The sequence below is a fragment of the Capra hircus genome, chromosome 27 (assembly GCF_001704415.2).
Source record: "Capra hircus breed San Clemente chromosome 27, ASM170441v1, whole genome shotgun sequence".
Lineage (NCBI taxonomy): Eukaryota > Metazoa > Chordata > Mammalia > Artiodactyla > Bovidae > Capra > Capra hircus.
The window spans coordinates 29,021,738-29,044,133 of NC_030834.1; the positions used below are offsets into that span (position 1 = coordinate 29,021,738).

At 44.4% G+C, this 22,396-nt stretch overlaps 1 protein-coding gene across 9 annotated transcripts in view; it reads left to right on the top strand.

The window, feature by feature from the left end:
- FAT1 (FAT atypical cadherin 1) overlaps positions 1–22,396 on the top strand; it is a 122,909-nt gene that overhangs the window by 13,908 nt on the left and 86,605 nt on the right. For all 9 annotated transcript variants that reach the window (XR_001917360.1, XM_018041856.1, XM_018041850.1 and 6 more), the window contains one exon: positions 1,487–4,769. Coding sequence is in view for 8 of the 9 variants with exons in the window: in XM_018041856.1 (XP_017897345.1) it covers positions 1,505–4,769 (3,265 nt within the window). In the remaining variant the exon portion in view is untranslated. The remainder of the gene's footprint in view (positions 1–1,486; positions 4,770–22,396) is intronic.

A 22,396-nucleotide genomic window follows, 5' to 3' on the forward strand; every position in this document is an offset into this window, starting at 1 on the left:
GTAAAGAGTCTGCCTGCAATGCAGGAGACTTGGGTTCAATCCCTGGGTCAAGAAGATCCCCTGGAAAAGGGAATGACAACCCACTCCAGTATTCTTGCCTAGGAAGTACCATGGACAGAGGAGCCTGGTGGGCTACAGTCCATGGAGTCACAAAGAGTCAGACATAACTGAGCAACTAACACTTTCACTTTTCACTTGTAAACAAAGACTAGTGGTAAAAAATTCTGCCTGCTAGCGCAGGAGACACAAGAGACGTAGGGGTGGGGAAGATCCCTTGGGGAAGGAAATCGCAACCCATTCCAGTATCCTTGCCTGGGAAATCCCATGGACAGAGAAGCTTGGTGGGCCCCAGTCCACAGGGTCACGAGCTGGACACAACTGAGCATGCACACACCCACACCAAATGGAAACAGTCTTCACTGTGTACCTTTTTCAGTGCAGTTCAGTTGCTCAGTCGTGTCTGACTCTTTGCGACCTCATGGACTACAGCACGCCAGGCCTCCCTGTCTATCACCAACTCTAGGAGTTTACTCAGGCTCATGTCCACTGAGTCGGTGATGCCATCCAACCTTCTCATCATCTGTCGTCCCCTTCTCCTTCCACTTTCAATCTTTCCCAGCATCAGGGTCTTTTCAAATGAGTCAGTTCTGTGCATCAGGTGGCCAAAGTACTGGAGTTTCAGCTTCAGCATCAGTCCTTCCAATGAATGTTCAGGGCTGATTTCCTTTAGGATGGACTGGTTGGATCTCCTTGCAGTCCAAGAGGCTCTCAAAAGTCATCTCCAACACCGTAGTTCAAAAGCATCAATTCTTCAGTGCTCAGCTTTCTTTATAGTCCAACTCTCACATTCATACATGACTACTGGAAAAATCATAGCCTTGACTAGACGGACCTTTGTGTACCTTTTTAGCAGTCAGTTATAGTTGCCTTCTGGAGAAGGAAATGGTAACCCACTTCAATATTCTTGCCTGGAGAATCCTGTGGACAGAGGAGCCTGGTAGGCTGCCACCTATGGGGTCGCGCAGAGTCGGACATGACTGAAGCGACTTAGCATGCATGCATGCATTGGAGAAGGAAATGACAACCCACTCCAGTATTCTTGCTTGGAGTATCCCAGGGACGGAGGAGCCTGTTGGGCTGCTGTCTGTGGGATTGTACAGAGTTGGACATGACTGAAGTGACTTAGCAGCAGCAGCAGTATACTTGCCTTCAAGATTGAAGTGCAGGAGTAAATTTTGTTGTTACAGCTGGCAGATGGTCATTAAGACCTTTGGAGTCAATAAACTGAAAATTATTCTTGACCTTAGTAATTCTAGAAATATTACCAGTGTTGATACTTCTATTGGAAAACCATTGCACTTACTCATATTCTGTGTAGATGGCAAATGCTGTATTAAAATATGAGGTCTGAAACAAGTCGCAAGAAAAAATGTACACTTTTTGTTCATTTCCCTGAAGTAATGTTTCTTATTTGCTTGGCTCGTAGGTGCCTGACAGTTAAGCGATGGGGAGGCACTTGGCCTCGCTTCTGCTTCTGCTGCGCCTCCTCCAGCATTTCGGAGATGGTGATGGAAGCGGAACGCTGGAACAGACGCCCTTGCAGTTCACACATTTCCAGTACAACGTCACAGTGCATGAAAACTCTGCAGCGAAAACCTATGTGGGGCATCCCGTAAAGATGGGTATTTACATGACAAATCCACTGTGGGAGTTAAGGTACAAAATCATCTCGGGAGACAACGAAAACCTATTCAAAGCCGAAGAGTACGTTCTTGGAGACTTTTGCTTTCTGAGAATAAGGACCAAAGGAGGAAATACAGCTATTCTCAACAGAGAAGTGAAAGACCACTACACGTTGATTGTCAAAGCAGTGGAAAAAAATACTAATGCTGAAGCACGAACAAAGGTCAGGGTGCAAGTGCTGGATACAAATGACCTGAGACCCCTCTTCTCCCCCACCTCGTACAGCGTGTCTCTACCTGAAAACACAGCCATAAGGACCAGTATCGCGAGAGTCAGTGCCACAGATGCAGACATAGGCACCAATGGAGAATTTTACTACAGTTTCAAAGACCGAACAGACATGTTTGCCATCCACCCCACCAGTGGCACCATCGTTTTAACGGGCAGACTTGACTACACAGAGACCAGTGTCTACGAGATGGAGATTCTCGCCGTGGACCGCGGCATGAAGTTGTACGGTAGCAGCGGCATCAGCAGCATGGCCAAGCTCACGGTTCACGTAGAGCAGGCCAACGCATGTGCCCCCGTGATAACAGCCGTGACCTCATCACCATCCGAACTGGACAGGGACCCCACGTACGCCATCGTGACCGTGGACGACTGCGATCAGGGCGCCAATGGGGAGGTCGCTTCTTTGAGCATCGTGGCGGGAGACCTCCTTCAGCAGTTCAGAACAGTGAGGTCCTCTCCAGGCAGCAGAGAATACAAGCTCAAAGCTGTTGGCGCCATCGACTGGGACAGTCATCCTTTCGGCTACAACCTGACGCTCCAGGCGAAAGACAAAGGAACTCCTCCCCAGTTCTCTTCTGTGAAAGTGATCCATGTGATTTCACCGCGGTTCAAAGCGGGGCCAGTCAGGTTTGAGAAGGAGGTTTACAGAGCAGAAATCAGTGAATTCGCTCCTCCCTACACACCCGTGGTCATGGTGAAAGCCACGCCTAGCTATCCTCATTTGAAGTATGTTTTTAAAAGCACACCTGGAAAAGCTAAATTCAGTCTGAACCACAACACTGGTCTCATTTCCATCTTAGAGCCCCTGAAAAGACAGCAGGCATCCCACTTTGAACTCGAAGTCACAACCAGCGACAGAAAAGCCTCTACCAGAGTCTTGGTTAAAGTCTTGAGTGCCAACAGTCACCCTCCGGAATTTACCCAGACAGCCTACAAAGCATCTTTTGACGAGAACGTGCCCATTGGTACCACGGTCATGAGTGTGAGTGCTGTAGACCCTGATGAGGGTGAGAACGGGTACGTGACTTACAGCATTGCAAACTTAAATCACGTGCCTTTCGTCATTAACCATTTCACAGGCGCCGTGAGTACTTCAGAAAACTTGGACTATGAGCTGATGCCACGGGTTTACACTCTGAGGATTCGGGCGTCAGACTGGGGCTCGCCCTACCGCCGGGAGGTTGAGATCCTTGCCACCCTTACTCTCAATAACTTGAATGACAACACACCCCTGTTCGAGAAGATACATTGTGAAGGAACGATTCCCAGGGATCTGGGCGTCGGGGAGCAGATAACTACCGTCTCTGCTATCGATGCCGATGAACTTCAGTTGGTGCGATACCAGATCGAGGCTGGAAATGACCTGGACTTGTTCAGCTTGAACCCCAACTCTGGGGTACTGTCATTAAAGCAGTCTCTGATGGATGGCTTAGGGGCCAAGGTGTCATTTCACAGCCTGAGAATCACGGCTACAGATGGAGAGAATTTTGCCACCCCGTTATACATCAACATGACCGTGGCTGCCCTTCGCAAGCCAGTCAGCCTGCAGTGTGAGGAGACGGGCGTGGCCAAAATGCTGGCAGAGAAACTCCTGCAGGCGAACAAGCTGCACACCCAGGGGGAGGTCGAGGACGTCTTCTTTGATTCCCACTCTGTCAATGCTCATGTGCCCCAGTTCAGAAGTACGCTTCCATCTGGGATCCAGGTCAAGGAAAACCAACCTGTGGGTTCTAGCCTGCTTGTCATGAATGCTACTGATCTCGATACTGGCTTCAATGGGAAGCTGGTCTACTCCATTTCCGGAGGAAATGAAGATAGCTGCTTCATTATGGACATGGAAACGGGGATGCTCAAAATCCTGTCTCCCCTTGACCGTGAGACGACAGACAGGTACACCCTGAATATCACAGTGTCTGACCTGGGCCTGCCACAGAGGGCGGCGTGGCATCTGCTGGAGATCCGAGTCCTGGACGCCAACGATAATCCACCTGAATTTTTACAGGAGAGCTATTTTGTTGAAGTGAGCGAAGACAAAGAGATAAATAGTGAAATCATCCAGGTGGAAGCCACAGATAAAGACCTGGGGCCAAACGGACACGTGAGGTACTCTATTCTCACTGACACAGACAAGTTCTCAATCGACAGCATGACTGGCGTGGTTAAAATCCTGAACCCCTTGGACCGTGAGGAGCAGCACGTGCATTACTTAAAGGTTGAAGCCAGGGATCAAGCCAGGGAAGAGCCCCAGCTGCTCTCCACCGTGATTCTCAAAGTGTCGCTAGAGGATGTGAACGACAACCCGCCCAAGTTTATCCCCCCTAATTACCGCGTGAAAGTTCGAGAGGACCTTCCAGAGGGCACCATAATCATGTGGTTAGAGGCCCATGACCCTGATTTGGGTCAGTCTAGTCAAGTGAGGTACAGTCTCCTGGACCACGGAGAAGGAAACTTTGATGTGGATAAGCTCAGCGGAGCCGTGAGAATAGTACAGCAGCTGGACTTTGAGAAGAAGCAGGTATATAACCTCACGGTAAGGGCCAAAGACAAAGGGAAGCCCGTTTCTCTGTCTTCCACTTGCTACGTTGAAGTTGAGGTCATCGACGTGAATGAGAACCTCCATCCACCGGTGTTTCCCAGCTTTGTGGAAAAGGGTGCGGTGAAAGAAAACGCCCCTGTTGGTTCTTCAGTCATGAAGGTGTCCGCTCGTGACGAGGACACGGGACGAGATGGGGAGATCCACTACTCCATCCGAGATGGCTCTGGTGTTGGTGTTTTCAGAATAGATGAAGAAACAGGTGAGTGTATTCTCTTCACGCTGGCTTGCTCTTCCCTCTCATTTCTTTCTAAAGTAAATGTCCCCCGTGTTGACTCCTTCACAGTTCCCCTTTGGCTCCTAGGGCGCCATGCTTTTGGTACCGTTGCCTGTGTCTTTGTTTAGTATGGAACCAGAGGAACCTGAATTGAAATCATGACCCCTGATCCTGATCTCCAGGTTTGTTCTGTATTTTATCAAAAGCATCATTGTGATTTTTCTGCAGCTCTTGAGAGGTCCTTCCTAAGTTTTTCCAGCTGGTGCAGGTGCAGACATAGGTGACCACTCTGCTACCTAGCATGCTATTCAGATGTTAGTGCACAACTGCAAATAAGGGAGCCTACAGAGAGAAGACCGCGTACGTTCTCTAGGTTTCGTTTGAAGGGCAGATGTAGGCTCTAGAAGGTTGAGTTGGAGGGACCTGGCTTTGAATCGTGGCTGTCTCAGCTGTTAATTTGATGGTCTTGGACAAATTGATTATCCTCTTAAAATTGACTTCCTCCACCTATAAGATGGGGGCCCTCCAATTTACTGAAAGATTTTTGTGGGGATAAAGTGAAATAACGTCTTAGCATCTGTTGTTTAATGCCTTTTGGAAGTAGTAGCAATGCTCTGTTATACATCCTTCCTCCTGGAATGAGGCCCTAAAAACAGAACATCCAGGACAGTCATTTATGCTGGAGTATATATTTATTATTTTGCATTTTGTACATACCTCTAATTTAACTGCTTTTCATGGATTTTATAGTTATATGTCAGTCTCCCCTGCTGGCGCGTGAACTGTGTTATTAGTTTGCTGGGGCAGCCATAACAAAGGTCTGCCACAGACATGGTGCTTAAACAACAGAAATTTATTTTTTCACGATTGCGGAGGCTGCCAAGTCAAAGATCAAGGTGTTGGCAGAGTAAGTTTGTAGTTGACCCTTGGCTTGTAGTTGACCCGTCTCCCGCTGTGACATCGCATGATCCTCTCTGTTTATGTCTGTGTCCTCATCTCTTTGTATGAGGGACCGCCCCCTCATTTTAACTTCGTTTTAACTCATTTATCTCATTTGGGGCCCTATCTCTAAGGACAGTCATGTTTTGAGGGATTGGGGATTTAGGACTTGGACACATGAATCTTGGGAGACACAGTTCATAACGAAACTACCTTTAAGAACAGGCTTTTAGCACAGCTATTTTGTATCCTCAGCACCCACCAGATATTGCCTGATAGAAGCTGCTTATTACATGGTAAAAGATTGAATGAGTAAATTAAAGGTTATTTTTGTTTTGAATGTCCTGCCTTCTGAAACTGCTAGGGGAAATAAAGGGAAACTGGGTAACCCCAGCAGTCATCAGCCACAGACGGAGTTCGGTTTGTTTATTAATCTCACTGCTATTTCCTTTACGAATATGTCCATTCCAAAAGGCATATTTTTTTTCTTATTGTTTTAAATATTCAAGTTTTTATTCAGTAATACCACAAATAAGTTCTTCAGTCAGTACCCACCCCAGTATGCAGTTCCATGTCTAATAGGTGTACAGTACATGAAAAATGTAATTATTGTCCTAGAAATAAGTGATTTCAGAGGATACACAATTTTTAACGTGTTTTTGTTCATTCAGAGGATTCTTTCTCTAGTGAATTACATGCCTCTAGTATGTGGTATTGGAGAAGGCAATGGCAACCCATTCCAGTACCCTTGCCTGGAAAATCCCATGGACGGAGGAGCTTGGTGGGCTGCAGTCCATGGGGTCGCTAAGAGTCGGACACGACTGAGCGACTTCACTTTCACTTTTCACTTTCATGCATTGGAGAAAGAAATGGCAACCCACTCCAGTGTTCTTGCCTGGAGAATCCCAGGGACGGGGGAGCCTGGTGGACTGCCATCTCTGGGGTTGCACAGAGTCGGACATGACTGAAGTGACTTAGCAGTAGCAGCAGTATGTGGTATTGGAGAAGGCAATGGCAACCCACTCCAGTACTCTTGCCTGGAAAATCCCATGGATGGAGGAGCCTGGTGGGCTGCAGTCCATGGTGTCGCTAGGAGTCGGACACAACTGAGCGACTTCACTTTCACTTTTCACTTTCATGCATTGGAGAAGGAAATGGCAACCTACTCCAGTGTTCTTGCCTGGAGAATCCCAGGGACGGGGGAGCCTGGTGGACTGCCATCTCTGGGGTCACACAGAGTCGGACACAACTGAAGCGACTTAGCAGCAGCAGCATGTGGTACAGACTGCATGCCACTCATCTAAAAGATCTCAGTGGTTTAATTCAAGAGAAAATAGCGTTGCCAACAGCAGTTAGAAATCACCCACCTGGAGTGGAATGGAACTTTTCCCTTATCATACTCTCTGATATGAATTAGTTACCAGGTACAATGGCAACATAGAAAAATACCCAGACTTTAGTAACTGAAGCTGAAAATAAGAAGTGTTTTTATGAATTTCATAAGGACAATTTTTCCTACTTATTTTTCTCTTTTCCAAGGTGGGCTTTGAACGCCTTGAAAGAGAACTGTCATAGTTGAAAGACGGAAAATAGAAACAAAATCTTAATTTACATTTCCTTTATGTCTTAAGTTATGTGAGCACTGCCTTTTGGGTTTTTTTCTTTCAAGTTGAGAAGAGTATTTCTATTGTTGCGTTTTAAAGACCTATTTAGAAACTAGCATTTTTGGTCTGTAAATTGAAGAGACTGGAATATTCTTACTATCGGGGGTGGACGGATAGGGGAGAGGGTGTGCAGCCAACCAGCTGAACAGGGCAGCATTCTGAAATAATTTTAGTCATTTTCAAGCTGAATGGCAGTGCCAGACTTCCCAGGTGGTAATTTAGTGAGAGGCCAGGCATGGGTTGGGCTTATGGGCATTGGGTTAGGAACGTGTATCAACTGTTATGCATTGGTACAAAGACTGAGATTTAAAGGTGAGAGAAACATTGGAAATTTCTAGGTCATCTCTTCTATAGTCCTTCCGTTACAGAGGAAAATACAGCAGATTTATGTTTATATGCTTTTTGAAGTTACGTAAAGGTGATGTAATAGTTTTTACACATTGCCCTGGTATACGTTGCAAGATATTTTCTTTTTGGCAGTAGGTTTATCAGCCCAAGTTTTTTTTTTACAGAGATCCCCAGCAAGACATCTGGTATCACGGTGTCGAATTCCTTCATGAAAAGTCAATATGTTTGTGTGATAGAAATCCTAAATTAGATATGCCACTTTTTTGTTTGGGTTTTGTCTCAGTGATTTTGAGGGCAGGTTGGGAGTGTGGGGAGGTGCCTGGCAGATGAGGAAAAGTAGGGGTGGTTCTGAAACACCAGTAGGTACCCCCTGGGACAAGGCAGGCAAACTCCAGCATGAGTTGGGGTTGGCCTGGCCCAGGTCAAGTCATTAGCATCTTTCTAGAAGGTCAGTATGGGCTTCCCTGGTGACTAAAGAATCTGCCTGCAATGCAGGACATCCAGGTTCAGTCCCTGACTTGGAATGATCCCCTGGAGAAGGAAATGGCAACCCACTCCAGTATTCTTGCCTGGAGAATCCCATGGACAGAGGAGCCTGGCAGGCTTCAATCCATGGGGTCCTGAAGAATCAGACAAAGGGAACTTAAGTCTCTGCTGCTTGCCCGCTTCTGCTGAGCTCTCGCCTTCTCCTCTAGTGATGCCTTTCATACAGGGCTGATGGCCGTGGGCCTGTTCAGAGCTACTGTGACTGTGAAGACCATGAACCTGCCTGCCTCATTGTCTCTTTGCTTCTTGCCTTTGACTTAACTTTAAACTAGTTCGTTGGCTGAATATAATAAAACCGAGTTTTTGTGGTGTTTTACCTATTTCAGCATTGTTACATAGGGATGTCATTTGTATGCTTCTCATAGAACAGAGGACATATTCAGCTGTCTGAATTTAGTTCTTACTATTTTTAAGATCCTCCCTTTTCCTTTAAAAAACAAAAAAACCCTGCTTAAACTTGAAATATCCCCTGACAAGTTTTTTTTTTTTTTTTGGAAGTGGAAATTCTATGGACTACAGAAAATATGTAGTTGAGTGAACAGCCCTGTCAACTCTGGGTTTTGTGCATATTTTGTTAATTGGCTTTGCAGGGAGGTAACACATACTTGCAATGTAGGGGGTGACAGTCATTTGACTCATCAGTTAATCTCTCACTGTGTCATATGCTTTTTCCTGGAGAGGCTTCTGGGTGTTAGTGAACCATTCTGACAAATCCAAGCCCGCGTGATTATGGTTTGGAAGGGTTGAGTGTTGGGCAGAACATTATTTGGAAAGTCTGCCGTTAGAGATCAATCTCCAGTACTCTGTAAAGATTCCCTCCCTTTTGCTTCCTTAAAATCTGCAGTGAGGGTTGTAAAGCAGGTTTAACAGAAATGTTAGAGGAGTAGGTATCTTGGAAATGTGTAATTTCACATTTCGGTTTTTATTTGCCGGACTTTATGCTGCTGCAGTTGCTGCTGAGGTCGCTTCAGTCGTGTCCGACTCTGGGCGACCCCATAGACGGCAGCCCACCAGGCTCCCCCGTCCCTGGGATTCTCCTGGCAAGAACACTGGAGTGGGTTGCCATTTCCTTCTCCAATGCAGGAAAGTGAAAAGTGAAAGGGAACTCGCTCAGTCGGGTCTGACTCTTAGCGACTCCATGGACTGCAGCCCACCGGGCTCCTCCATCCATGGGATTTTCCAGTAAGAGTACTGGAGTGGGGTGCCATCACCTTCTCCGGCCCGACTTTATACTTAGCATTCACCCCCTTCTCATTTTCAGTACGTTCCTGGTTGCTTTGTCAGAAGCTTCCGAGTTGAGCAGAGTAGAATCTTAGGGCTTCCTCCTGGAGATTTGTGGAATTAATTCAGCTTAGTATTCTTGGCTGGTGAGGACCAAACCAAGTTAATTATTACTTGAGCACCAATAAAAGGTTGCAGGTCTTTGCTCATTTTTAAAATGGGTATAATTTTTAAAACTAGTGAAAGGCTTGGCCAAAAGGTTTACTTTTTAAAATTGTTAATAGGATCTCATATTGAAGCGGGGTTTAGTTGAGCCCTGCTCCACCCTTGTCTGTATTGTAATGAACGCCTTCTCTGTGTGTTTTCCCTTCTGTCTGGAGTGCCTCAGTTGGGCTGTTACTGTAATACCACCCCGTAAGAGTTTTCCCCTTCTGACTTGACGTATTTGGGGAGACCGTGTTTTTCACTAAGATAAAAGCAAATTTCTGAACTTCTTAAGGCTGTATTACTCTTAGAATACCAATTGTGGTTTCAGGATTGAAATTTACATTCCAATGAAAAGACTTGGAATGAAGTAACATGGAAGTAACAGCTGTTGCAACGGGATAAATCATCCTTCATGAATGACGGGAGGGAGAGTAAGGACTATGTCTTTCTTGAGAGAACCCAGCTACAGTGTCATTCTGGGGGAGCATTACTGCTCCATTCCTAGGTCTGGAGACTGGCTTAAGGGACGAAGGAGCAATGAGTTAGCGTGGTGGAAACAGAAGGGAATTCCAGTCCAGTCTCACCTTATTGCTGACTTCAGTGAGGAGGGAGAATGCCTCTGGGGTTTCGGTCTGGTTTGGCAGAGCTCTTGAGTGTTTTCATTATGATTTTAATTATTCCCTCAAGTTTAAAAAAGACCTTTTCCCAACTTAAAAGTAGGATATTCTGCATACAGCCAGGGACCCATGATTTTTCCTACGGCCACTTCTCTCGGGACAGGTGGTAGCCTGTAGAGGAGGAAGGAGGGCTATTAATGGGCTCAAGCCTGAGGACTGAAAAGCCTGTAAGAGTGGCTGAGGGCCGGGCGGTTCCTAGAAGTGTGATCTCCTGGGGTGGGACCAGTTACCCGGCCTGGAGCTGGGTCTAGAATTCCTGGCAGCAGGAACTAAAATAGGGACTGGTGGGAGGCCGCAAGGGAGTGAAGAAATGTGCTGGTGAAAGGGCTTTTGTGTCTCCATCTCCTCCCTTGAGTGGCCGCAGCTGCTCTCTGTCCTGTTGTTTATTCTCCTCCTCAGAAAGTTGAAGAGAAAGGAAACTGGTTTCATGGCCCCAGTGAGACCGAAAAAGGGGCTTTGGCAGAAAGAAGCCACGTTATGATCATGTATGTGCCGTTGCTCTGGTTGGGAGTAAAGAATCTGTGACTCTTGAGTCAGAGGATGGAGGGCATGGTAGTCCTTTCTGCTGGGGCAGGGATCCTCCGATGAGCCAGGAGGGTTTTAAGGTGAAAATAGAATCTCATTAGAAATCCAAAGGGAACTCTGTTTTGGTTGGTGGGTTTGTTTTTTTTTTCCACTTAAAAAAAATTTAAATTATTTATTTTTAATTGAAGGATAATTGCTTCACAGTACTGTGTTGGTTTCTGCCCTACATCAACCTGAATCAGCCATGGGCACACATATGTCCCCTCCCTCTTGAACATCCCTCCCACCTCCCTCCCCATCCCACCCTTCTAGGTTGTTACAGAGGCCCGGGTTGAGTTCCCTGAGTCATACAGTAAATTCCCATTGGCTTTGTATTTTACATACAGTAATGTGTCTTTCCATGCTAGGAAACAGGGGCTCAGCTTTCCTTTGCTGCTGCTGCTGCTGCTGCTGCTAAATCGGCTTCAGTCGTGTCCGACTCTGTGCGACCCCAGAGACGGCAGCCCACCAGGCTCCCCCTCCCTGGGATTCTCCAGGCAAGAACACTGGAGTGGGTTGCCATTGCCTTCTCCAATGCGTGAAAGTGAAAACTTTGCTTTAGTTATTTGTACATGTAACAAGTTGATGCTTTGGGTGCCGAGGGACGGCGGCTGGAGGAGGGCGTGGGATATAACACCGCATTGCCCTGTGGTTCCGGGCGGTCTTGGGTTGTTGAGCAGCACGTAGTGAAGGTGTCGGTGCACGGATTTGGTCCTGCGTGGTGTGTGAGGGCCAGAGCCTGGAGGGGGCGGGCTGGAACCACGTGCAGCGTGCTCTCCGGCCTCAAGCCTTTGGTGATGATGACGGTAGTGACGGTGGGCGCTGTGGTAATAATGAACCACAGATGCTGAGTGTCACGGCCAGCACTGTTCTAAGCCCTCTGTGTGTGTTAACGTGTTTAATCCTCACGACTACGACTCACAGCTGCAACTTCCCTGGTGGCTTGGCCGGTAAAAGCGACTGCCTACAATGTGGGAGACCCAGGTTCGATCCCTGGGTCGGGAAGATCCCCTGGAGAAGGAAATGGCACCCCACTCCAGTATTCTTGCCTGGAGAATCCCATGGACGGAGGAGCCTGGTAGGCTGCAGTCCACGGGGTCACAAAGAGTCGGACACGACTTCACTTTCACTTTCACAACTACCAGATAGTTACTCTTATCCCTGTGTTACCTGTGAGGAAACATTCAGAAGTTAAGCAACTTGCCTAAAACCACTTGGGACTTCCCGGGTGACTCATTAGTAAAGCCTCTGCTTGTGATACAGGAGACACAGGTTCAGTCCCTGGGTTAGGAAGATCCCCTGCAGAGGGAAATGCCAGTATTCTTGCCTGGAGAATCCCATGGACGGAGGAGCCTGGCGGGCTACGGTCCGTGGGGTCGCAGAGTTGGACGTGACTGAACATGCAGAACCACTTGAGTGCTCAGTGGCGGAACTGGGGAGTGTGTGCTCGGGAACCCTGCACTGAACTGCCGTCACTCAAGTGTGGTCTTGCCACGCTGTTTGTGGTCAGTCGTGTCCAACTCTTTGCAACCCCCATGGACTGTAGTCCACTAGCCTCCTCTGTCCATGGCATTCTCTGGAGGGAGCCCATATAACAATCACCAGTTGAGTAGGATTCTGGGCTGAATGGGGTTGGGCTGGGCTGTTCGCTTCAGTCCTAAATTTGAGGCTTGGTCTTGAAAGGAGTATTGACTCAGAGACTCTCCTTCCTTCATTTTTATTCTCAGAATGATGTGCGCCTCTTTGGCACTTTCAGTAGAACAGAGTTTCAGCGTTACAAAGTGGTGGCATTTAAACACTTAAAGATTATTGCACTGAAGTGGTTAGTATCAGGTGACTCGTGCTGAATATAGACGGTAGTGAGCTTTGCTGTCTAGTGGCGGTGGACAGGGAGCTCACCTGTGTTTGCAGTTGTGACACTGTGACCTTCTCATTAATAAAAGTGCCACCTGCCCACCTGCCTGACCTGTATTGAACTTTAATCAAAGCCTCTTCTCGGGGAAACATTGTTTTAGCTGGCTCCTGGCTAACCTTTAAAACCAGTTTAACCCACACAGCGGCCGGAGCTGGCTTAACCCACGCTTCCTCTCTGAATGACTTCCTTGTGTCCTTGTCGTGTTGCCTGGTCCTCCTCGGTGCCCTGGCCTCAGCTGGTGTGTGAGGTGTGTGGCTCGATGCCCTAATGAGCCTGTTCTCCAGCCCCCAGCCCTCCTGGCAGGGAACCACCTTTATGTTCTGAACGTGTTGAAGACCTGAGTGTTCATACTTCGAGTGGCCTGTGTATGTAGAGATTTAATACCCCATTCACATCTAGGCTGTGCTTTCCATCTTGCCTGCCTGGCCCAGTTCTGGAAATTGAGTAGATCTTGAAACTCCAGTTGTTTGCTCATGTCGGATTTTTTTTTTCTTAACCATTTAGTTGTTGCTGTTTTGACTTTGTGGATTATTTTCATTCACAAGCCTCATTTGTCAAGTTGTTGATTATCTATTAGTTGGCGTTTTGTGTGCTGCTTTGCTTCGAAGCTGCCTTCATAGCATTTAGTTTTTTAAAAAACCAAACGTATGGGTGTACATAGTGCATGCTCACCACACAGGACACAATGCCACGAAGCGCAGCCTTTCATGTCTTTGTTACTGAGAGTAAATGGGCTTGGAAAGATTGTTATTCAAGGGCACATGCGGAACTTGTTGAGTTGGCAGTTATCCAGTTTAACAGCAGTGATAAAAGTGGAGGAAACTATTCACATATATACTTCAAGGGCCAGTCTTATCAATTAGCTTGCCTTGGGAATTGAAGTATGTATGCCCCCTCGGAATGTCTGCTATCGTACTTAACCTGTTTCATTGCTAGGCCTCCGTGTAGCTGAGTAAACTGATCTGTTGAAAGAGATTCTTTAGAGGTGTCTACTTATTTTATACTGGAGAAAGTCTAAATGTGGTCTTTTTAATTTTAGACTAGTTGATTTTTGCTTTTCTTTCTTTCTTTCTTTTTTGATAGTTACCCAGCTATTTCTGTGATTCAAGACTTCTTTCTAATTTGAGCCAGTTTAGCCATATTGTACTCTTATTTCCTTCATCTTTATCACCATTGACATGTAATTGTAGTTAATATTCATTGAGTGCTTTACCTGGTGGCCCAGATGGTAAAGAATCTGCCTGCAATGCAGGAGACCTGGGTTCGATCCCTGGGTCGGGAAGATTCCTGGCATGGCAACCCACTCCAGTATTCTCGCCTGGAGAATCCCGTGGACAGAGGAGCCTGGCAGGCTCCAGGCCATGCAGTCGCAAAGAATCCAGCATGACTGAGCTTAGAACTAACTTAATCCCACTGTGTACTAGCCCTATTTAAAGCTCTTTATTTTATTGTCTCATTCAGTTCAGTCGCTCAGTCGTGTCTGACTCTTTGCGACCCCATGGACTGCAGCACGCCAAGCCTCCCTGTCCATCACCAACTCCCAGAGTCTACCCAAACTCATGTTCATCGAGTTGGTGATGCCATCCACCCATCTCATCCTCTGTCGTCCCCTTCTCCTCCTGCCCTCAGTCTTTCCCAGCCAGGGTCTTTTCAAATGAGTCACCCCTTTTCATCAGGCAGCCAAAGTATCAGAGTTTCAGCTTCAACATCAGTCCTTCCAATGAATACTCAGGACTGATCTCCTTTCAGATGGACTAGTCGGATCTCCTTGCTGTCCAAGGGATCGCAAGAGTTTTCTCCAACACCACAATTCAAAAGCATCAATTCTTCAGCACTCTGCTTTCTTTATACTCCAGCTCTCACATCCATACATGACTACTGGAAAAACCATAGCCTTGACTAGATGGACCTTTGTTGGCAAAGTGATAATGTCTCTGCTTTTTAATATGCTGTCTAGGTTGGTCATAACATTCCTTCCAAGGAGTAAGTGTCTTTTAATTTCATGGCTGCAATCACCATCTTCAGTGATTTTGGAGCCCCCCAAAATAAAGTCAGCCTCTGTTTCTACTGTTTCCCCATCTATTTGCCATGAAGTGCTGGGGCCGGATGCCATGATCTTAGTTTTCTGAATGTTGAGCTTTAAGCCAACTTCTTCACTCTCCTCTTTCACTTTCATCAAGGGGCCCTTTAGTTCTTCTTCACTTTCTGCCATAAGGGTGGTGTCGTCTGCATATCTGAGATTATTGATATTTCTCCCAGCAATCTTGATTCCAGCTTGTGCTTCATCCAGCCCAGTGTTTCTCATGATATACTCTGCATAGAAGTTAATAAGCAGGGTGACAATATACAGCCTTGATGTACTCCTTATTGTCTCATTAGATCATCATCATAATTCATGAGTAGAAATAGATGGGAATGTACTCTGTTCATTGAATTCTGAAGTATTCATATGCACGTATTTTTTAAAGTAAGCAGTGTCAGAAACTGGTGTGGTTTAAGGTATGACACAGGGCTTCCCAGGTGACGCCATGGTAAAGAATCCACCTGCCAGTGCAGGATTGGGGCTGATCCCTGGGTCAGGAAGATCCCCTGGAGAAGGAAGTGGCAACTCGCTCCAGTACTCTTGTCTGGGAAATCCCGTGAACAGAGAGAAGGCTGGCGGGCTATATAGTCCGTGGGTTTAAAGAGTCCAGTGTGACTTACCGATTAAACAATCACAAAGATGTGATACATTGAGGGTATTCTGGGTGATACAGAGATGGTTCTTGACCAGGGGCTTCCATCTCTCGAGGAATTCCTCCTGAAAACCTTTCGAGTCCCTATTACATGAAGTCCAGGCTCTCCAGCGTGGCCAGTGATGCCCTAGTGACTCGCTTCTCTCCTCCTGTGCCCTTTGCCGGTGCTCCCGCATCACTACGGCTCATCCTGTGCTGCAGCCACGTGGGGCTCCTCCCTCCCCCGCGCCGGCTCACCTCTCTGCGCCCCGCCGCTTCCTGTCTTCCTGCCTTCTGGTAACACGCTGACTGATCTCCTGATCTGCTCTTATTTTCCAACTCTGCTTAGTAAATCTTTCTTGACAAGCTTTCTCCTTCATATAGAGCTGATTCTTTTCTTGTATGTGGCTTTTTTTTTTTCACATTATTGTGAGTTTCACTCTAGTGTTTTTTTACAGTCCTTTTCTTCCTAGTTGTCAGCTCCTTTTGAGGGTGGATGCTAAACCTTTTATACTGGGTTCATGTCATAGGCACTCAGGTAATATTTCTTAGGTTGGCCTAATAAGCCACTGTTGCCTCTCCTGAGAAGCGTTGCCTCTCCTGAGAAGCGTTTCCTGAGACCAGGTCGTTAGTCTGATTGTCTTTATTCCCCCTTCTGTACGTATCTGACTCAGGGTTTTTTGTTTTTTGCTCTTTTTCGTGTGTGTGTCCCAGAACTCAAGGACAGAGCACGGTCTTACTCATCTTTCTGCTGCTTTAAATCACAGAGGCTGACTCAGCGCGCATAGCCTTTGTTCTGCAAACAGACTGATTGTACCAGATAATAATGGTGTTTGTGAAAATGGTGTAAGACATTTCTTCCCCTACCCCCCTGGATACGTGAGCCCAGATCTTCAAAACAGGCTTGTTTTCAGAACCACAAAAACTTTTCAGAACCTGTTGAAAGCTGTGTATTCTCGATTCAGAGATTCAGCAATTTTCTTACCGAGCCAGGGGCTCATGAATGGCTAACTGTGTTCAAGACCCTCAGTGTCCTTGGACCCTGGGTCTAAGTCCCTCTGTCCTAGAGGTTCCAGGGTGGCCAGTCCTCAAAAGTTCTCATGAGGGAGGACCAGAGATGGGAGGAGCCGTGATAGCAATGGAGACCAGCATTTGTATAATGCTCCACAGCCCGCAGGTGTCTCTGCATGCAGTATATGGCACTTAGCCTAATACGTGCTTCTGCAGTGGGTTCTATTTCTACTTTATAAATGAAGGATGTAAACCTTTGAATGGACAAATAGAAATCACTTTTTTGTATGTTCGTGCATCTGCGTAAAAGGATTCAAGAGAATCTGTTGTCCACGTCTGTTTCCAAGTGAAGTAATAACCTGTAGTTTGTTGCAACCCTGTTATCTTCAGATATTCCTGTCTCCCCATTAAGGTTGATTAGACAAATGATTGTAGTAAAATGATAAGCAATATGTCCATCTTTAAATAAGCAACCCTGTGGACCAGGATTTGATATTTAGTATTGCCAGCTTATTCTTGCCTGGAAAATTCCATGGACAGTGGAGCCTGGCAGGCCGCAGCCGATGGGGTCTCAAAGAGTTGGACATGACTGAGCACACACACACATGCAGACGTGTGCACACACACACATGTATACACAGCAGCCAGCTTACCGTGGAAATCCTCCATAGCTCAAATTACTAGTATGCCTTTATCAAAGTATAAACAGGGTGAGAAAATGTGGACTTCTAATAATTGAACTTAACTTTCTTGACCGACTGGATTTTTATTTAAATGACCTTAAAAATCAGAGCATTGGGGATTTAATAAACTATTTTAGTTTTGTAAGTAGTCTTTTATTTAAAAAAAAATTTGGTGAATAATGCCTATTTTTAAGGCTACTGTTTGTTGTAAAAGGAGCATTGAATAATTTTACTGTGAAAGATGAAATAAATGTGTGGGAACGTTTTCTGATCCATGTATGGGGATTCTCCAGACAAGAATACTGGAGTGGGTTGCCATGCCCTCCTCCAAGAGAATCTTCCCAACCCAGGGATCAAACCCAGGTCTCCCACATAACAGGCAGATTCTTTACTGTCTGAGCCACCAGGGAAGCCCTATGGTTTATAGGTAATGATAATCCTATCACTTCCAATAAATATGTTTTGTCAGTTTTTGTTAACAGTGATTTTGGAATCGTACATGAAGTAATATGTTTTCTTTATCACAAATTGAAAGCATTTTGTTGGTTGAAATTTGAATTAACTTTTAAAGTATTTTAAAGCAGTTCAACCATAAATTCTTGGTTAAAAGATTCCCTGAGATCCATTTTTTTAGCTTTTTTTTTTTCTTTTTTTTTCTTTTTTAAATCTTGGTCACACTTTGCAAGACTAGTTCCTTGACCAGGGCATTGAAAGCACCGAATCCTAACCACTAGACCACCAGGGAACTCCCTGTTTTTGGCTTGTTAGTAACAGTTTGACTTGCCTGTTTAGACTTAAAACTATGTGACATCAGGCTATCTCAAACATCTTCATTTATCTTGTCACAGTGCTTGGCACACAGTTAGTCATCAGTAAATACTTGTTCGGTGATGGTCATCTTTTGATAAAGCCGGGAAATGTTTGTTCCATGATGTTGTTCTTCTTTGATTTGTTCCTCAGCTGAAGGTGTTTACATTTTTTAATGAAGAAAAAAAAAAAAAAAAGATGAATTTGCCATGTAAAAAACAAGTTAGTTCACTGTTTGAGACATCTGAATGGAAATCCATTACTTTTAAAGGATAGAACTAAAACAGTTTAAGGATTCTTTCCTAAGAGAGCGATGACTTCATGTAGAAGATGAAAACTGATTAAAAAAGAATGAACATGAATAGTATCTATGTTTGGTTTTAATTAGCTCAATGTTGTTGGTTTTAGAAAAGCAAATGCATCTACAGAGTATAAGGTTTAAAGCCCCTGAGTTTTCAAATAGTGTGTTTTACATGAAGTGTATCTTAGAGCTATTCTAGCATATTTTAAGGAAAATCTGCTTTTGTCATTTCACTTACCACCATAGTAGCTAATGAGGGCAGGGACTTTGTGTTGGCCTTGCTGTTATTACTGGTGCGTAGAAGCGTGCCTGGCATGTAGTAGGCACGCAGCGACACTTGGTATATGAGAACAATTTGAACTTGAAATAGATTATTACCAAATAATAAAAGGAGACACATATGCTAAGTAACTATGATTGGGAAGGACCTTTTAAATTTGTTCTACCTGGAATATTGAGAGAAGATTCTAATTGGGATAGAAAGGTGTCATATGTGCTATAGTTAAAACTGATCTTCCACTTAGAATACTGCTTTTTCCATATCTCTAAATAATTTAAAGCAGAAGAATTAGGTTTACAGCCATAGCAAAATTTCAGTAGCGGTGCCGATTCCTATTGTTATAATTTGCCTTCTCCAGAAGCAACTTCATTTGTCAGATTGAGTTACCAACACCTAGAATTAGAAATCCTTGCTTTTGTGGCTTCCTAGGTGAGGACACCTGCCTTAGGGACTGTTGTTTTCTTGGGCTGTGTGTAGCATAGCCTGTGTAATTCTCTGGGTTGAAAAATATTTCTTATTTTAAGTACTAAGTGATGAATATCCATTTCTATTGTCTGTTATTGGGCAAAAATTTGAACACTTGAAAGACTTTTAGATTGATAGAGCCTTTTTTTTTATTTGTGAGTATCATTGTTGATGAATTTCCTAAAGCTTGAAAGAAGTAATTACTTCTAGAGTGTTTTTGAAACTGTCAGCTTTCTGCAGTAGATTGAGCACATATACACTGGCCTCTTAAAAAGCCATTTGTTGTCGGTTGTAAATCTCTTGGTTATTTCTGTTAAAGGGATGCTGTTTACTTATAGCAAAACCTTTTTTAAAAGCATAGTAAAATTAAGGAGAAATTCAATGCCCTGACTCTAAAGAGAGTAATATATGCAAAAACCAAAAAATATTCTCGTTTAAGTGACTGCATCTAGGTGAAAAAAGTTTGTTAACTAACATTTGCTCTTTGTCTGCTTTTCTTGCTTATTTAGGCATCTGATTCCACACCTTTCATCTCTATGAATAGATGGTTAGCAGTATCCAATTCAGTTAACATTCCCCCCCCTGCCGCCTAACATATAAGTAACTCCTTAGGATGATTCAAGGAAGAGCAGAAAACCTTTATAGAAGTTCTTCTCTGTTTTTGGGTATAGATCTGTTCAGAGGAGGCACATTTGGTGCTTGAGAACAGTGCAGAGTTATGAGAAAAGGAGAGATGATGTCTGGGTTAAGTTTAATAAGGGAGATTAGAAGATTTAGTGGAGTAAATGCAGACAAATTCAAAGCTGAATTGAAACTTTCATCATTGGGCTGATTTGAAATACTGTGAGGGCAATCACGGAGAACTGTGTACCCTTTATTGGGAAGTAAACCACCTTAAACCTCGTGGCTTCAGACCACCACAGTTTATTTAGGTTACATTTCGGTAGGTTGGCAGTTGCCGCTGGATTCAGCTGGGTGTTTCCTTCGCTAATTTCAGCTGAGCTCTCATGAGTTGCGTCATTTGCTGTCAGCATGATGGCTCAGCTTCTGGGAGTTGGCTAAATGGTGGTTGGGGGCCAGGGCTATAGGCCGTACGTCTGTCTTCACCCAGCAGACTAGCTCGAATTTGTTCTCATAATAGTCTCAGGCTTCTAAGAGCTTGAGACCGGAAGCAGCAAGACTTCTTGAGGCCTGTGCTCAGAACTCATCTGTTGCTTCTCCTCCTACATTCTATTAACTGAGCAAGGTGACTCAGTGGATAGGAAAATAGACTCCACCTCTCGATGGGGAAGTTGCAAAGTATTGTTCATTTTTCAGTCCATTACAGTCACTGTACCTGACTTTTTTCCCTTTAAGGAAACTCCTTTTGCGTATTAAATGTAATAAGAATTTAAAGGCGTTTGAAAATTGTGAAAATATCTATCTATAGTGCCTTGAAAATGTTCTCCCTTACATATTCATGTATACATAAGGTTTTTAATGCTGTTAAAATATTTCATAGTTTTAAAATGCTTCAGGCTGTTTAAAAGAACATTTTCATGAAAGCTAGAACTTGAGCAAAGATAGCAAGACTCTAAAAACATCAAACCCATAGTCATTATTCCCAATTGTTATCACAAAGATTTCTGAAGTTGCTTGCCCCCAGGGGAATTTGAGGATCCCAGTTTTTGAACAGCATATTTATGCCAAAGGCAGAGAGACTGAGTGTCTGGTAAAGGCAGCCAGGAGTCTTCACAGTAGCTTTTGGCTTCTGGATGTTGTTTTGTATGCCATTTGTCTTGTTGATTAATTTGTCACAAATTATTTCGTCCATTTATTACTTTTTCTTAGAGGAAGACTTGAGGAAATGGGAAATAGAGGTATGATCTGGGGAATATCGAAAGAGGGAGGGAATATAGGAGGGTTGCTTGGCTTCTCTTGGCTTCACGCATCTTTCTTATACCTCTGCATAGCTTAAGTGGAAATGTATTAAAAATAATTTAAAGATGTATTTTAATGCCACTTAGTATTAAAGTTAACTTTTATTAGAGTTATGGAACAAGTGCAACAGAATAAATTGGAAAATCCCCCCGTGACATTTTAAATCTCAGGACTTGAAACCAACTTTTAAATGTACCAGCTGGCAACAAACTCACAAATATACGGACTGACTAAGCATTGTGATGTTTCTGTCTGGAAATTTGGGAGCTTAATGGCTTTGATCACATTGACTTATCCATGGAAAAGGAAATTTGTGGCTATTTTTTTATTTTTTAAGAAGATATCATTCAACCCTGGTTAGTTTTATTTTCTGCAAAGAGATTAGAAAAACAAGGAAAAATAATCCTTCTTAGAGAAGAAAAGAGTAAGTGACCTCAGTAAAGCACAAATATTTGTTCATTGTTTATCTCTGTATAGTCATAATTAAATATCAAAATGAATGGTCTTGTTTCTAATAAAATTCTTTCATAGGAGGAAATTAAGGTTCTATAACAAGTTTAATTTAGGGTTCATTAGAAACCTGGTCTAGAGATGCTAACCTAAATTTTGATATTTTAATAGTGAATCTGAAAATATAGTATGTGAAAGATCGTTTTATATAAGAGAATTTGCTGCCATTGTTTCGTCGCTGAGTCATGTCCAACTCGTTTGTGACCCCATCAGCTGTAGCCCGCAGGTTCCTCTGTCCGTGGGGTTTTCCAAGCAAGAATACTGGAATGGGTTGCTATTACCTTCTCCAGGGGATCTTCCTAACCCAGGGATCGAATCCACCTCTTCTGCATTGCAGGCGAATTCTTTACCACTAAGCCACCTGGGAAGCCTCATCTAAGAGACTAGCACTCTTAAATTCTCTATTTTGGGATTAGAGATGAACCTTTATTATAGTATTAATGACACCTAGTCAGTACAGTCTGTGTAACAACAAACAAATTCATGTCCCAGAGTAGACAATACAACCATTTATTGGAAATACCCTATTGTTTAAGCATTTTATACCAATGCAAGTGCCTGTATGAAAAAAAGAGCCTGTTTTCACAGCTTATGTTTGTGCGATTATATAAATTCTGCAAATGTTTGCTTTTATTTTTCAAATATTTAATGAAAAATTAGTTTACCAGTTGAGGCAATATTACTCAGTAGGGCTGTCCATGTATATAAGTTGGCGCTAGTGGTAAAGGAACTGCCTGCCAGTGCAGAGGACATTAGAGACCAAGGGTTAGATCCCCGGGTCAAGAGATCCCCTGGAGAAGGGAATGGCTACCCACTACAGTATTCTTGCCTGGGAAGTCC